At 39.3% G+C, this 15,032-nt stretch overlaps 1 protein-coding gene across 1 annotated transcript in view; it reads right to left on the bottom strand.

Moving 5' to 3' along the window:
- Positions 1–15,032, bottom strand: part of mybpc2a (myosin binding protein Ca) — a 64,450-nt gene that overhangs the window by 28,906 nt on the left and 20,512 nt on the right. Inside the window, exons 4-10 of the mRNA XM_026164140.1 lie at positions 9,510–9,593; positions 9,230–9,378; positions 7,263–7,380; positions 6,975–7,023; positions 2,922–2,978; positions 2,652–2,818; positions 2,310–2,442 (exon numbers count right to left, since the gene is read on the bottom strand). Of these exons, the coding sequence (XP_026019925.1) occupies positions 2,310–2,442; positions 2,652–2,818; positions 2,922–2,978; positions 6,975–7,023; positions 7,263–7,380; positions 9,230–9,378; positions 9,510–9,593 (757 nt within the window). The remainder of the gene's footprint in view (positions 1–2,309; positions 2,443–2,651; positions 2,819–2,921; positions 2,979–6,974; positions 7,024–7,262; positions 7,381–9,229; positions 9,379–9,509; positions 9,594–15,032) is intronic.

Below are 15,032 nucleotides of genomic sequence, written 5' to 3'. Positions count from 1 at the left end.
TGAAAGTGGCCACTTTCTCAATACTTTCATATATTGTTTTAGGAAGTATCCAAAACATACAAGTTTCATTTATATAATTTTTCAAGGAATCTTTTATCTGTTTTCACTCTTGTATGCTTTTCATACAAGTTTCACACAAGACAGATACAAACTTTATAAGATTTATATATATCTTTTCCATATGGGTGATGTGTTATTTATCCATACTTCACAACACTCCCTCTGTAGCTACAGACGTCTTTTCATACTTTTTTCCCCAACACCTGCGAACCAACTTTCAGTAAATGTCTGTTATTCCACGACATTAGTTCTTGAAGGTATCATTATGTCATGTACAGCGTCCTGCAATCTTAAATTATGGTATTTTTTAATAGAAGAGTAAATTAAAGAAGTGCAGATAGACTAAATTTAATCAGTATGGCATTTTTTCCTCATCTCTGAGGCTTTGGTAAATTAAATGAAACAAAAAGACAACTCAGCCTTCAAGAAAAATCACTTTACCTAATAAACAATGTTTTAAGCTGCTATCAGTGAAGGAAAACACAAAACAAAATTAAATTTATTTTCTATGGTGTAACACTGAGCGGTAAAATAGTGAATCTCAGCTGACCATAATAAGATAATCTCTTTTTATATGTATTATGTCAAAAGAGTTTTTGGATTGGTTTTGGTTTTATGCTTTATCCACAGCAGTAGTAGGAGTGAAATAAAGCAACAACAAAAAAGAGCAGGGCTGTAATACCCTGATCCCAATGGCTTTTAGTCACTAACCTAAAACATTTGATTTGTTAGAGCTGAATGGTCACAGCCCACAGCCTGGAGAGACCTCCAGGGAGACTCTGCTCAGGCCAAAATAAAAGTCGCTTCTCCCGATGTAACTGTCTTAATCATAACAGGAAGAGGGCCGCCTTACTTTCCAATAACAGCATGAAGATTCATGAAATAGCAGATGGTGGAGCTATTGAAAACATAGCACTTGAAACAGCTGTAGCCTCTTCAATGAAAGACCACAAGTAGCCTTTGAAGAAGGAGGGAAAAGAGCACAGAGGAGAGCGACGCAGACACTGGATAAAGCTCAGCAGGCTAAAGAGGCTCAAAAAGTAACATATGTATTCTGTCAGACATCCCAGTCAGAGCTAAAGGATTTTGAATTAACCGTTTACACTCCCTGCACCGTGTTTTGCTTGAGGAAGGATGTGCTTGCTGAACTGCTTGAAATGTACTCTGCAACTCTTGCAGTTGCTCCAGTTGGTCAAGTTGTTATTGCTATAATGTTAGTGACATAATGAGAGCAATCAAGCTAAGCTAAACTATTTAAAGGACAATTATGTTTTATTTATAGATGTTGTATCTCCCCTTAAAGTGACTATTGTGGCTGCAATGCAAACTTTGCACTCTTAACCTCTGTTGAGATGCAGGGAAATGAGAACTCTGACAAATCTGGGACATCCTGCCAGCTGATCTAATCACTAGCATATTCATCTGCCCACGAGTTTGTTTATGTGCATGGGGCTGACCTTAACTGGCGTCATACTGTCAAAAGTTTGTCTTCTTGGGAAAGTCATCACCAAAATGGTGGATTGCCCTAAAACCAGTTATCCTGCTACGGGAGCAGTAAGTCATTCTAGATGCTCAGCCATATTAGTGAAACCAGCGTCAAGAGAACAAGGAGCTACATCAGATACAACACAATACCTGTAGGATGAAGACAGAACGATAACAGGTCTATCCTAAGACATGGTGTTGAATTGCACACAGCACTTTTCTGAGTTAGATGTGAGTTAGAGTTAGACTTACAGTTGCCACAGTTATGTGTTTTCACAGGACTCTGTGTAGTCCGTAAAAACGAAGTACACCCCATAATTAGCTTGTAGACATGTATTAAACAGCAAAAACCTGAAGTATGCATGTTCTATATCACTTCATCTTCCTCTCACGTCATTATTTTGGTCCACTGTTCTTTACAGTGTTGCTTCAGTTTGGTGCAGTCCTTGTCCTGCTGAATGACCCAGCTTTAGCTGTCAGACAGATGGCTTCACACTCGATTCTGAAATGCTTTGGTATACGGAAAACTTCATTGTTGACTCAAAAACTAAAAGGTGGTCAGGTCCTGTGGCTGCAAAACAAGCCCAAATCATCACCATGTTGACAGTTGATATGAGGAGTTTGTCCTGATATGCTGCAGAAAGGGTGTACTTAGTTTTTCATTACATAGACTCCTATGAAAACTTTCTTCTTCACATAATCATAGATGACAGAAATGTGAATCTAAATACAAAAACTGGCACAAATGCAGGATAGTTGCTCACTTAGCTGATGGTTTGATTTCCTGTCCATTTTTGAACCATTTGACTGGAACGTTGGGGTCAGCCACTTCCACTGTGAGATGGATCTTCTCGCCCTTGTCCACTGTGTATGCTGGATCCAGCTTCTTCAGGAAAGCTGTAAAGACAAAGACTCTAAGGGCCAAATAATACCTGTGCCAACCAACAGCAGGCATATGCTAACACATATTCCACCTGTCGTCCCAGTAGCAAAACTGCTCCTCCTTAAAACGCTGGCCTTTATATGCTGCTGGTATTTACAGCCTGCTGCCTGTTATCTCATTCAAAGCACAAACTCTGCTTTTGCCTCATAACTCCGTCCCGTACCATCACTCTTTTTGGACTCAGCCTTCATCTTCTTCAGCCTCGTCAGCATACCCCTCAGGTCTGTGATGCCGTATTGAAAGGCAATCTTCTCATAGTCGCAGGGCTTAGCTTTCTTTAGGATTTCCCATACATCCACTTCTGGTTCCTCCTTCCTCTTCTTCTTCTGCCTGGTGGTGTTTAAGATTGATTGTGAATGAGTTAATGAGTGCAAACCAAGTTTAAGACACATATAGATGGAAGATGCTTCTCTGAAAATGTAAATTATCTTGCCTTTTCTTGAGCAGTGCACTGAAGTCTAGCTCTCCAGCATCCTCATCTGCATCTCCACTGGAATTAAAAGAAATTCAATTCTGGGATTATTATTTATTTCTTTTTATCCTGTGCTTTTTACTTTATTTGTAAATTAGGTGGCAAAAAGACATTAATAATGTATTTACATTCAATAATATACCCTTTTTTATTCCATATTACACATAGGAAATTCTAATACGCAATAATACTGAAGATGGTCGAACAGTAAACTTCTAACAAATTTGTGCCTGTGGTTAACACTTACCCTTTTACCATCCTGCATTCAGAATGATGCAAAAAAGAAAATGGGGGCAGTGAGAACATAGAGTGAATCATAAGCTCTGATCATGCCCTAAACTTGACTGACAGAAGAATCATAACAGACAAGCAGCATGTAATAAAATAAAAGTCTGTTTATATAAGACTCTTGATCTGTTAGGTCTCTGAAGTACACAAAAGCCACAAACAGAGGACCATGTGACATATCACAGATGTCCAGCAGATTTGAACCAACATTAACATTACTTATTGCAAATTCTGTGTTTCAAAATTCCACATTTTAAAAAGTTATTTAGCTATCAATACAATTTGACCATGGAAAAAAGAGCTGTAATTGTGCAACCCACCTAAGTGTTTTTTAAAAGCACAATCTTTATAGTATGACTAGGCTGTACTTTGTGTAGTACCAATTTGTACCACAAGACAGTGGAGTGAATCAGTCAGACATGTCATTAAAATTGTTATTTACAGAAGCAGCTTGACTAAATGCAAAGCCTCCGGAGGAAATCGGAAATGTAAAGTGAAACCAGTCTGTTAAATCTGCATTCTTTCACATGGCCAGCAGGGGGCAACATCTCTGGTTGCAAAAGGAAGGCAGATTGTACAGAACTCCGTGTAGCTCTTGGCTCCCTTATTCTATGTATGATGACTTTACATGTAAACCTGACTATTTGGTCGCTTCTATCGCGTTCGGTGTGTAGTAAGTCTATTTTCATCTGTTTAGCAGGTCATGTCAGTGGGCGGATCCGGGGGTTTCTCTGTGAATTTCACATTCCTGTGGCAGCGTGCTAGGAGCCACATTTAATTTTTCCCTGTAGAAAGAAGTTTTCTTCCCACACAGAGTGTACAGTGGACGCTAATGTCAGTACTTTACTCGTTACTTGACAAAAGTAATCAGATTATCTTTGGTCATGATGTGATTAAAGGAACTTTATGTAAGAATGAGACATAAGCATAGTGAAAGGAAGAAGATACTCAAAAAGCGACAGTCACATGCAAAATATTTTGTTGATACAAGTAGGGGGAATTAAGCATCTGTAACCATGCATAAAACCCTTTATTACCCTTCAGATGCACATTTGCAAGTATAAAGTGATGGTGAATATGTCATGTGCTGTGGCATAATCAGTCGCTGTCTCGTGCTCAACAAGGTGACAAGCACTGTGTGTGGCACACACCAATAAATGTCTACAGGATCGAGTGCTGCTTGTTTTCCACCGTGAATGGTTTTGGCAGCTCCTTTACAGCGTGGAGTGTGTTTTCCTGGCATTGTTGAGGCTCATTGAACCCCTCAGAGATAAATGCCAGTAAATTCAGAGCCATTCTGAGTGATAATGCTCGTCCTATGGATGAACAGTTCATCCAAGGATAACATCCATCCGTGTTATCCTTGCCATCCTAATGGAGGTAAATTCTCGCTGGGTGGTATTGTCGTCGATCACCAGGCACACATGACCACCAAATGATAAAAACGATGAGAGTGAAAGCGATGTCTGCGGTGCTGTGGTCACAGCAAATGCAGAATCTCAATCTGCTTGAGCACTTCAGAGAGCTTCTCTCTGCACAAAAGTCAAGTTATGTGAAAAACTAGACTGAAAGTTTAGATGAAAACAGAGGTGAAGAGCTCTGCTTCAGTATTTGAGCATGTGGAATGAGTGCAAAGAACGATTAATGATACCTGTTAATGTATAATAATATTATTGTGTGGTATGGCAAACAGTGATTCACACTATAAATTCATATTATGAATGAAAAAGCAGTGCTAAACACTAATAGACTGTATAAAAAAGATAAAAGACTGAAGCCACAGCAAAGCGTCATTATTATGCATCCTTTTTGATGGCAGCTGAAGGGAACTTCTCTGGTTTCATAACTTGTAATGTAGAAAAACCTATGAGAAAATGAACCTATTCAGATGTAGTTCAGTGAACATTTTCCTGTTTAGTTCATCTCAATTGCTGGTTTAAGTATTTTCTATTAAAGGGTGAAGCTCATTTTGTAAAAAGGACATAATTTATAGTCAAAAAGATATAGTGGTGCTATTCTATGCATTTAGTGTGTTTGGTTTTAAATGGACCATTAGCTTGTTTGGTTAATTTGTACTAAAATATATTCTGAGACGATGCTTGCTCAGTTTTTCTGATAAGTAGATTTTGTTTTAAACTTGTTCTAAAATAAAGAAAGATAACAGATGCACTGTAACAACCAACGTGGCTACGTGCTACCGCTAAGCTCTAAAACTGTAGTCCACAAACCAGAGCGATGGTCGCTAGAACCATCTTTTATTCACAGTATATTTAAAAAAAACACATTATGTGTATTTGACCTCCACAGCTAGTAACAACAGTATTTTATTTTTCCTTGATTTAGCGTGCAGTAATGAGATTCGTTATCACCACCTATCGCGGCCCACTAAGAAATAAATCAAAATAAAATCCGGTGTCAGAGGAATTCTTTGAATTTAGATGTGTGGTGCATCTGAATCTGTTATTTTGACCTTCATCTCTGTGCAGTAGTGCCATGGCATACTATCTAACAAATGCAGATATGCCCGTACGCATTTCACTGATAAGAATAAACATAGTGGTATAATGAGAATTCTACCTAGAAATGCTTTTAAATGCTGGTGAAACACTGCTGTGTAAACATACAGTGTGTATTTTCTGTTTCCCTTTGAAGCCCTCTCAGCTGGCCGACCAGTCAGTGAAGACGCAACACAAAGAAGAAAATAGCCTGATATGCCTGGGGCACACAATGAGGAGCTTGTGCTAATTCAGGCAGACACGAAAATCTGGTGTTAATAAAACTCCAGAAATTAAGAGAAGAGGATTGTGTATCTTAATGCATGCAGACCTTGTGTTAATGAGAGAAGCACAAATGATCCTCCTATGGGAAACAGGATCCTCTATTCTTATTTTACAGAAGCTAAGCTGCAAGACTTCCACATAACAAGTTGTTTAACGCACTCATACGCTGTTTTCTTCCAGCAACATATTTGAGTTTTAACCAACTTTTCACTTTTCATTTATCTCACTAACCTTCTCTCTCCTTCACCCTCTTGTTCCCTCCTATCAGCACTCTGCAAATAAACGCACCGACATCCTGTCTAAACCACAATATGATGCTGTCTTTTTGCATGTTGCCTTTTTCATCTTACCTGCCCGTTTTTACTCATGCTCTAATGAGGGAGGGAAATTATATTTTTGATCACAGATTACAAAAAAGGGCGACTCAAGGTATCGGTGCAAAGGTGTCAGCTGATTTACCAGCACAAGGCACGTGTACATATGTACAATTTACAGGCTGAGAACAGCTGAAATCTCATTTTTCAAAAAATAAAGAAGACTACACATTCGCAGGATACATTAGCATAGACCAACTTCACACAGGCCAGAAGCAGAGACGGAAATAGACAGTGAGAGAAACAGTTACACATACACACAAAAAGAAATACTCCCTTCGGAGACTGTTACTGAGACATGTGACGAAATACATAAGATCCTAAACCACGAGGGAGTCCAGGTGAAGCAAAACACCAAGGCAGCAGATGCACTGAGACGTGACAGAAAGAGATAGATGGCAGACTGAGTGACTCGTACAAAGTCGACTACAACCGAGGGATAGACAGGCACACGGGCAGAGACGCTGGTTGAGACTGACAGATGCCCAGAGGCAGCGATCTACAGAGGAGCATATGCGAGACAGTGTGATGGGTGACATGTAGAGTAGACCCACGCCGACACTGACACTCACGATCGCTTAAATGCCTCCAAGATGTTGTCCTGCTGGTCCTCTTGTGCAGCTGAAACCAGACAGAAGGAGAAAGGCTGGTGAGAGCTCAGCTAGGTTAATTCATTACTCAGCAGGCTTGAGCAGCAAAGGAATAATGGACTGATGACCTCACTAGGCCACTAAATGATAGGACCTAATGTATATCGCACTCACTGAGTTATTGCCTGACAAAGCTAGTTACATAGTAATGGTGGATACGCCAAATGGAAGATGACAATAATGTGATTAAGTGTCTGTCTCCAGACCTACCCTGCACAGAGACTTCGAATGTGCAGCTGTCGCACTTGTCTTTGGAGGTGACCTCGCAGCGGTAGCCACCTGCGTCTCCATCCACTACTTTGATGATGCTCATCTCGTAAGTGTAGATCTGACAGAGAGAGAGAGGGGGGATGATATGCTAGGAACACACACAATTCAATGAACACCCAAACGCAAAAGCTCAAACGTACACGCACGTACGTGCTGACCAACACATGCTCGAAGTATGGATAAAGCGAGCAGGGTGACACTGATGCCTTGAAATGTTGCTCGGTTAGCTAGTCACTCACTAGACTTTGATTACGTGTTCATCATGTCCTCCGTTTTCTACACAAAGATGTCGGGGAAGAAATGTCATTAAATGGTAAGTAAACAGATTATTTCTACCAGCTTTTATGCTGTTGATTTTTGTGAGTTTTACAAATATTGACTGAAATAAACAAAACTTTGTGGGTGTGATCTGGAAAGCATAAAATCTATTAATTGCAAGTTTTATTTTCAGTTGTTCATTACTGCAATTTGCTATTAATGTTGGCAGGATTTTGCACAGGCATGCCTTCGTGCCTTTGTTTGCAGTAGTATAATCCAAAAGATTCAATATGTTTTACACGAGAAGCTTTTTGTGCCGTGGTGGAATAAATGTGATTTCACAGGATTCAAAAAGTGAATAAATATTGAAGCACATTACTATTTGCTACCACTTGGTTGATCAGTATAAACAGCTGAGCTGAGTTCAGTTACAAAGTTTGGATCTTTCGTTAAAACCGTCAGTTTTACAAAAAGTTTTATCCCATTTTTTTAAAAACCACCAAGAATCTGAGACAAAGCAATGAGCAGGCTGACTTGCATGCAGTCAGGATATTTAAAAACTGATATTTAGCCATTAGCACTTTCACATTTTATGCCTGAAACTTACAATGCAGGTCACTAAGGAAAAACATGTATTCACCAACCTGTTGCCAACTGGTTGCTGAAGGTTTGTTGGCTGTAATTTCACCAAAAATCTCCTTGTGATTGTTTTGGTTTGTAGCAGATTTCACAGAACAGTGACTGCTCTGTAAACGACTGCAAACTAACCACTGAGTGATAGTGAATTTTGCAAAAATGCAGTACATACTGTAAAAGGAAACCTTTGACTGTCAAAGTAAAAGTTGCTCCTTACCACTGAAACCAACATGTTTCAAAAAGTGCAACTTTGACTTCTCTGTTTCCATTTTGCATCTGACTCTTCAGTTTCACAACCACTTAGTGAATAGTTGGTAGGTGCAGCAGTTGGAGATACATTCTGCATTTCTATTTGTAGTCTATCATTTTATTCCCCCCCTTTCTCCCCGACCTCCTCGTATTAATTTTTTTAATATACATGTTTTCAATCCCACTTGTGCATGAAATGAAACACACAGCCATGCAGTATGTCATTATAAACATTTGTGAAAGTATGCGTCTTCTGTATAGCTTACTGAACTGCAACCATTGCAAGAAGTTGGGTCCAGACATTTCTTCCCTCCTACATATTCCCTGAGAGCTGTAAGTGGTATTATTACAAAGCGGAAGCATTTAGGAACCACAGCAACTCAGCCATTAAATGGCAGACTGTGTAAAGTTACTGAGCAGGGTCACCAAATGATGAGTCACATAGTCAACACGGCTCTGCTGACTCAATAATAGCCAAGTTCCAAATCTCCTCTGGCATTAATATCAGTACCAAAACTGTGCGATGGAAGTCTCATGCCATGAGTTTTCATGGTGTAACGTTTATGTAGCCCAATATTTCTGTCCATAGTGCTGTACGAAATACCATAACATACTCAGATATTTTGGTCTACAATAAAGTGGTCAGTCAATCAACTGAAAGATTTGCTATAATATTCATGAGGCTATGGTCCCGTTGATATTACTGTCTCTTTATTAATACATTCACAAAAGTTATATTTAAAACAGAGAGTATAAATGCGTACCTTGGTGTTTCTGTCATAGGACTCTTTAAACTGAAGATGCTTTCCAGCTTTGCTACCCAGGTCAAGCCACTTCCCCTTCAGCCATTTCATCACCGGTTTCTTTATCAGGTTTGAGGAGTCCACTTTAGCCACAAACGTGATGTCCTTGCCTGCCAAGCACGAAGATTAAATGCAGTAATTAATTAAACTGTGTGTGTAACAACTGGAATTTAGCACTAAGTGGCCATTCCTCTCATTTCAGATATAACTCAGTTTTTATGGCCAATGATTTTTGCCAGACCTTTTGTTGCTGTAACACTCTCCGGCTTCAGCACAAACAGGCCGGTCGGCTCAGACAGCTGAGGACCCTCCCCTGGAAGATGATCTGTGACGGGAGTGGAATGAAGAGAGTAACTAAAGTATGAATTTAAACAAGAAAATGTTATCTGGGCACAGCATATAGATTTTAGATAAATAAAGGCAACCAGGCGACCAAGCAAACCCCCAAATCATCTTCTAAGTGCCTATTTGAAAGTCATTTGGGAAAATTCTGAAATTTAGTTCAAGGACACAAAGCCTCAACCCACTAAATTCTGTCTTTGCACGGTTATTTAGTGCTGAAACTGAGCAACAGTCTCTCCACAAGGCAGCTTGTTTGCATTATGCCTTTGTTGTTACACTGCATAAGCCATTTGGGACCCTCTGATAAATGACAAGCGACCAAGGAGCAGGCTGGCCCACAGGGAATATAGAAACTCCTCAGATCACCCCTGAAGACATCATATTACTATTGACTCTCTGCAATCATCTGCCACCCCGACAGAACATAAGCTGAAGCCGTACAGTCTTATCATGGCAATAAAAAATGAGCTGCTCTTTTATCTACTCGCTTGTTTCTTTTGCAAGTAAATTGATGTAACCTTTGTAAGGTGTTTGCTTGTCAGTTGATATGCTTTATAGAAATGCTAACATATTCACTTCTTTTACCATCAGGAGGCAACTCTGCATCGGAAGGGGAAAAAAGAGAAAGTGAGGAACACGTCAGTCTGTACAGTATTTGTGTTGTCCCATTAAACACAAGTGTTAATTGGCCCAGTGATCACCTTGACTTCAAGTGATGAACACTCACACATTAAATCATTGTGCTCTCACACTTCAAAAGAACACAGATTTCTTTCTCAGAGTCTAATTAACATTTTTTTCTCTTTTTTTTTAAAGAAAAGTACAACTGTTAATGAGTTATTTCTTCAACAACTGTCCTAAAATCACTTCAACTGTTCTGAGGTACAGTACACAATCTACATAAACTGTCTGAGTCAGACATCCTGCAGATTTAACAAGAAAAAAGGTTCATACACAAGCAATAAGCCAAAGGTACATCGAATCACCAATCAGATAGAGTGAGTAGGACCCTGACTGGACATCCATTGGACGAGACCAGTTGCTGAGAGAATGGATCCAGGGTCACAAGTCAGATAAGGTCATGCGCTTCCATAAATTCAGAGAGCCATACTGTTGGCGCCTCTTCCTCTCTCTGCTTTTATGGGCTCAGTTAATTTGATCTTTTAATCAAAAAGTACCCCTGAGGACAGATCCAAGTTCAGATGTTCAGCGTGATTTAAAAGGTTTCCATTGGAATGCTAAGTGGGTAAAACTGATTCTGGGATAGGGCCCAGGGGACACTTTTGAATGTTTACACTCTTATGCTGTTGCACTGGATGCTGGCTGTGTTTGGGATGGGGCTTCTAAATGAAATTGACTCTAGACACTGTGGTACTTTGGCACTGGGAGTTTTAAATTATGCCAAGCAACACTATTTAACCATGCATTACTTTTAGACTCTAAAATACAACTTATAGATTTTTTTAACTGTTTGTAAAGGATTACACAGTATAAATAATATGGATTGTATGGGGTTCTTATTTCCTCATAATTTCCTAATCTTTTCTATAGAGTTTAATAAACTACAACTGCAACATTCTCCTGTTAAAACCTTGGTCTTAGCATTCGTGGATATTATTTTAACATTAATTGTCTTAAGTTTGCCAGTGAACATTTACAGTAAATGATTCAGAGAAGGTATGAGAGGAAGCGCCGCGATTAGAACATCATCCCCATAGTCAAGCACAGAGGTGGAAACATTATGCTTTGGGGGGGTGTTTTTGCTAAGGCTAAAAGACAACTAGATGGATGAATTTTGGATGAGAACTTTCTTTCCTCCCAGAACACTGAAAATGCATCATGTATGGTTTTTATAGCATGGCAGTGAGCCAAAACCAAGGTAACAAAGGAGTGGCTAAAGACAAAGCACATTAGCTCTCCAGCCCACAGTCCTTTAGAAAACCTGCAGAGGGAGCTGAGGTTTTTAGTTTCCAAGTGGCAGTCAAGAAACCTAAAGGAAGCAGTTACTGTAAAGAGGAGTACGTCCAAATCCCTCCTGAGATGAAACCCTGTGACAAGACAAGACAAGGTACTAAGTGATGTTTTTGGGGGGATCAAAATACTTATTTCACTTTAATTTCTTTGGAAGTGAGCAAATGTAAAAATTCAGCAGGAAATAATTATTCCCTCCCAGTGTCTTATACTGGGCCTTGGTCTTTCCCCACAGTTCATTTACTGTATGCCCTTAAGCTATCTTATTTCTGATTGGCCTCATAAATTAGAGGTATATACGGCAGGTGGGTGGGGCTTCTTTTGACATAGTGAGCACCATGTGTCTGAGATACCCACATTAGGTATATCTAATGTGCATGTTAAACTTGTGTTAAACTAAGCATTATTGTAACAATATTGTTATTGTAACAATATATACATATATTAAAGAGTGTAAAAAAGATATAGTACTAGATTCCATTTAATAATAGTTTTGTGTCAGATCATAAAAGATGATTTAGTGAAACCCATTAAAATGAATATTCTGACCAACTTAATTCACTGGTTATTGAAAACTTCATTCACTGTGTTAATTTAATTACTGAAATGCCTAGTATGCAGTTTGTAGTGTATTTTCAGGTGAGCACTGACACTGACTAAAGAATCAACAGATACTTGGTTTCCACATTTCACACTTGGAGGAAAAGATAAGAGAGTAGTCGGGATTTCTCTAGTTCTATAAAGTCAAGTACTACACATGGTATACTACTATAATCCTAATTGTACAGTACATATTATTATTATTACTTATTAAGTGTATGAAAACATAATGAAACTAGAGGACCTCATTGTGTAAAGACATGAACAACAGAAAAATCATTATGGCTGTAAACAGTAATCAGTGCAGTGTAACACTCTTCAGCACTAGTAATAATTAGGCCATGTCACACACACAGATGGCATATGTCCAGCAGAAACACAGGCGGGATATACCGCTTTTTACCAATCAGATCTCATCATTTCACTTTTAAAACAGACGTTTGCTTGGATGCTTTGGTGGAAGCAATCTAACCACTGTTCTCTGAATCCTTTTGAAAGACTTTTTTTCACAAGACATTGTCAGAAGCTTTTTTGTTATCTGCTATATTTGTATTTATTTACTCATTTTACCATCAACATGTTTCATCTGACAGTCTATCAGTTGAATTTGCCGTGCCTTGAATTGCTTTTAAGCTGCGCCTTTGCATTGATTTCTTCCTTTTGATTTAGGTTCCTTTATCTGTCTGCTGTGGGGCATTTTGTCACTTTTGTTTACTCCATAAATAAAGTTATTCTCGTCATGATTAGTGTCGTTGTTATGTTCAATGTCCAGAAATCACCGCGGCTATATGTCTGCAACAAAACTGCATCTTCATAATGTCTCCGTCTGCTGAGTGAAAATACTGAAGCTTTAAGCAACACCAGAGCAATCCCAGGCTTCAGTGAGGAAGCGTTTTTCATCTGATACCCATGTCCACTAACGCAAAAAGTGACTGACACAAAGCAAGCACAAACACGGAAAGCACAAGCAAGCTGGCATGTATTGTGTCGAGTCTTTTGCTTACCATCCCTAGGCTCATTGTTGGCTAAATGAAAAGAAACAGTTGGTACATGGAAATTAGTCTTCACAGCACAGCACAGGTCTCATCAGACTGCAGAGGGCTGTGTGTGTGTGTGTGTGTGTGTGTGTGTGTGTGTGTGTGTGTGTGTGTGTGTGTGTGTGTGTGTGTGTGTGTGTGTGTGTGTGTGTGTGTATAAAGAATGAAAATGCTTCAACAAAGATCGGATTAAAGACAATGCATAAGCCTATTCACTCAGACAACCACAGTATCTTCAGACAAACACACAAACACACAGATATAACAACAAAGCAAAGCACTTACCTAAATCTGTTAATGAAGAATAAGCACAGGTTTTGTAAATAAACAGGACTAAATAAGTGGTAATGCAGATATAATGTACTGTAAGCTTTCCATGCAAATGCATGCTGTAAATAAACACAGCATGACAGAAAAGTGCTTGGCGTCATAAACTGCCCGTGCCTCTGTGAGTTACAGTGATAATTGTAGAGATAAATCAATGTGTTTAATTTTACAGATGAGTAAGGACAAAATGAGCGCACACATATGTCAGCACACCTATAACGCTATTTAGCTGCAGGACAGTGCTTACCGTCTACAGCCGGCTGCATTTCTGCCACAGAAAGTGACATAATAGTGTAAAAGGAAACAATCTGAAAATTTTAATTATCAGGCCCCAAAACATAATAATCCCTGCGCTGACTCAAGCTGTGATGTTGCAGGCCATGAGGCATGTAGGTTGTTGGTGGCAAGATCCAGATGTTGTACAGATGTTGACTGAGACTTCCAGATGTAAACAGTGTGCCAGATTACAGATATAAGTTAAAAACAAACAAAAGGCAGCAATCCAAGGATGGCTCAGAGGTTTTTGATAGATAAATTAGGAAGTTTCTGTTATGGTGGATCTGTGAGACCCAAGTCAGGCTGGACACAAAATTGACTTGAAAAGTTGGGGGTGCTGTTTCAGATGCCCCTGGGCCGAGAAGGAAAGGCAATTTTTCCTGTAGTAGTAGAAAATATGATTTAAATTTGCAATACCTCAACAGACTGACTGGCGTCTTCTCATTGGATGATGGGTACTGCCATATTTAAACTTCTCTGCCATGCTAAAATAATGGGGGGAAAAACGTGAGTTCTCACAAACAAATACAAGCTGTTGGTGCCAGCTGTCTTGGGTGGCTTTTACCACCCAAGATGGTAGCATATTTCTGACTTTGGTAACCTTAGATTGTCTGAAGGACTTCTCGATTCTGTTTTGCTATTGTACTCTGGACTGGATGTCGGTCTGGGTGTTAGTTTGTCGTTGTGCATCTTAGACTCTTTAGATGCTATAATCATGTTGTCCATTGTAATCACAGAATGGTAAAAATTGTGTTTCCCAGTTTAGTTGTGGTGTCTAATTCCCCCAGAAATGCAAAATATCTCCATACATGACATGTAAGGGTGAAGTTGTTAACATGCACTATGCACATGTTGTTAAAATCACAGAAATAACATCAAGCTTACAGTCACAAGGTCTGGTGAACTTTCTGCAGCACTTTTGTGTTTTATGTTTTTTAGAATAGCGAAAAAAACACACAAAAAAAAACCAACAACAGAGGCTTATCAGATTTGTTTTGTTTTTTCACATATAAATTCATACGTTCCTACACCTGGAGCGAGATCAGATCAGTAGAGTTTCCCTTTAGATTGCAAAACATCACGCCTCCCTCAGTGTTTATGTTCTCCCCCAAAGCGGGACTCTCAAATCACAGCCAACGTTTTAGCTCTGCCAACTGCAGCCAACGCTAACATGGTGGGCACAACAGAAAGGATTTGAGAAACAAATTAGC

The sequence above is a fragment of the Astatotilapia calliptera genome, chromosome 4 (genome assembly GCF_900246225.1).
Source record: "Astatotilapia calliptera chromosome 4, fAstCal1.2, whole genome shotgun sequence".
NCBI classification, from domain to species: Eukaryota; Metazoa; Chordata; class Actinopteri; order Cichliformes; family Cichlidae; genus Astatotilapia; species Astatotilapia calliptera.
This window is presented reverse-complemented; position numbering and strand designations above follow the sequence as displayed.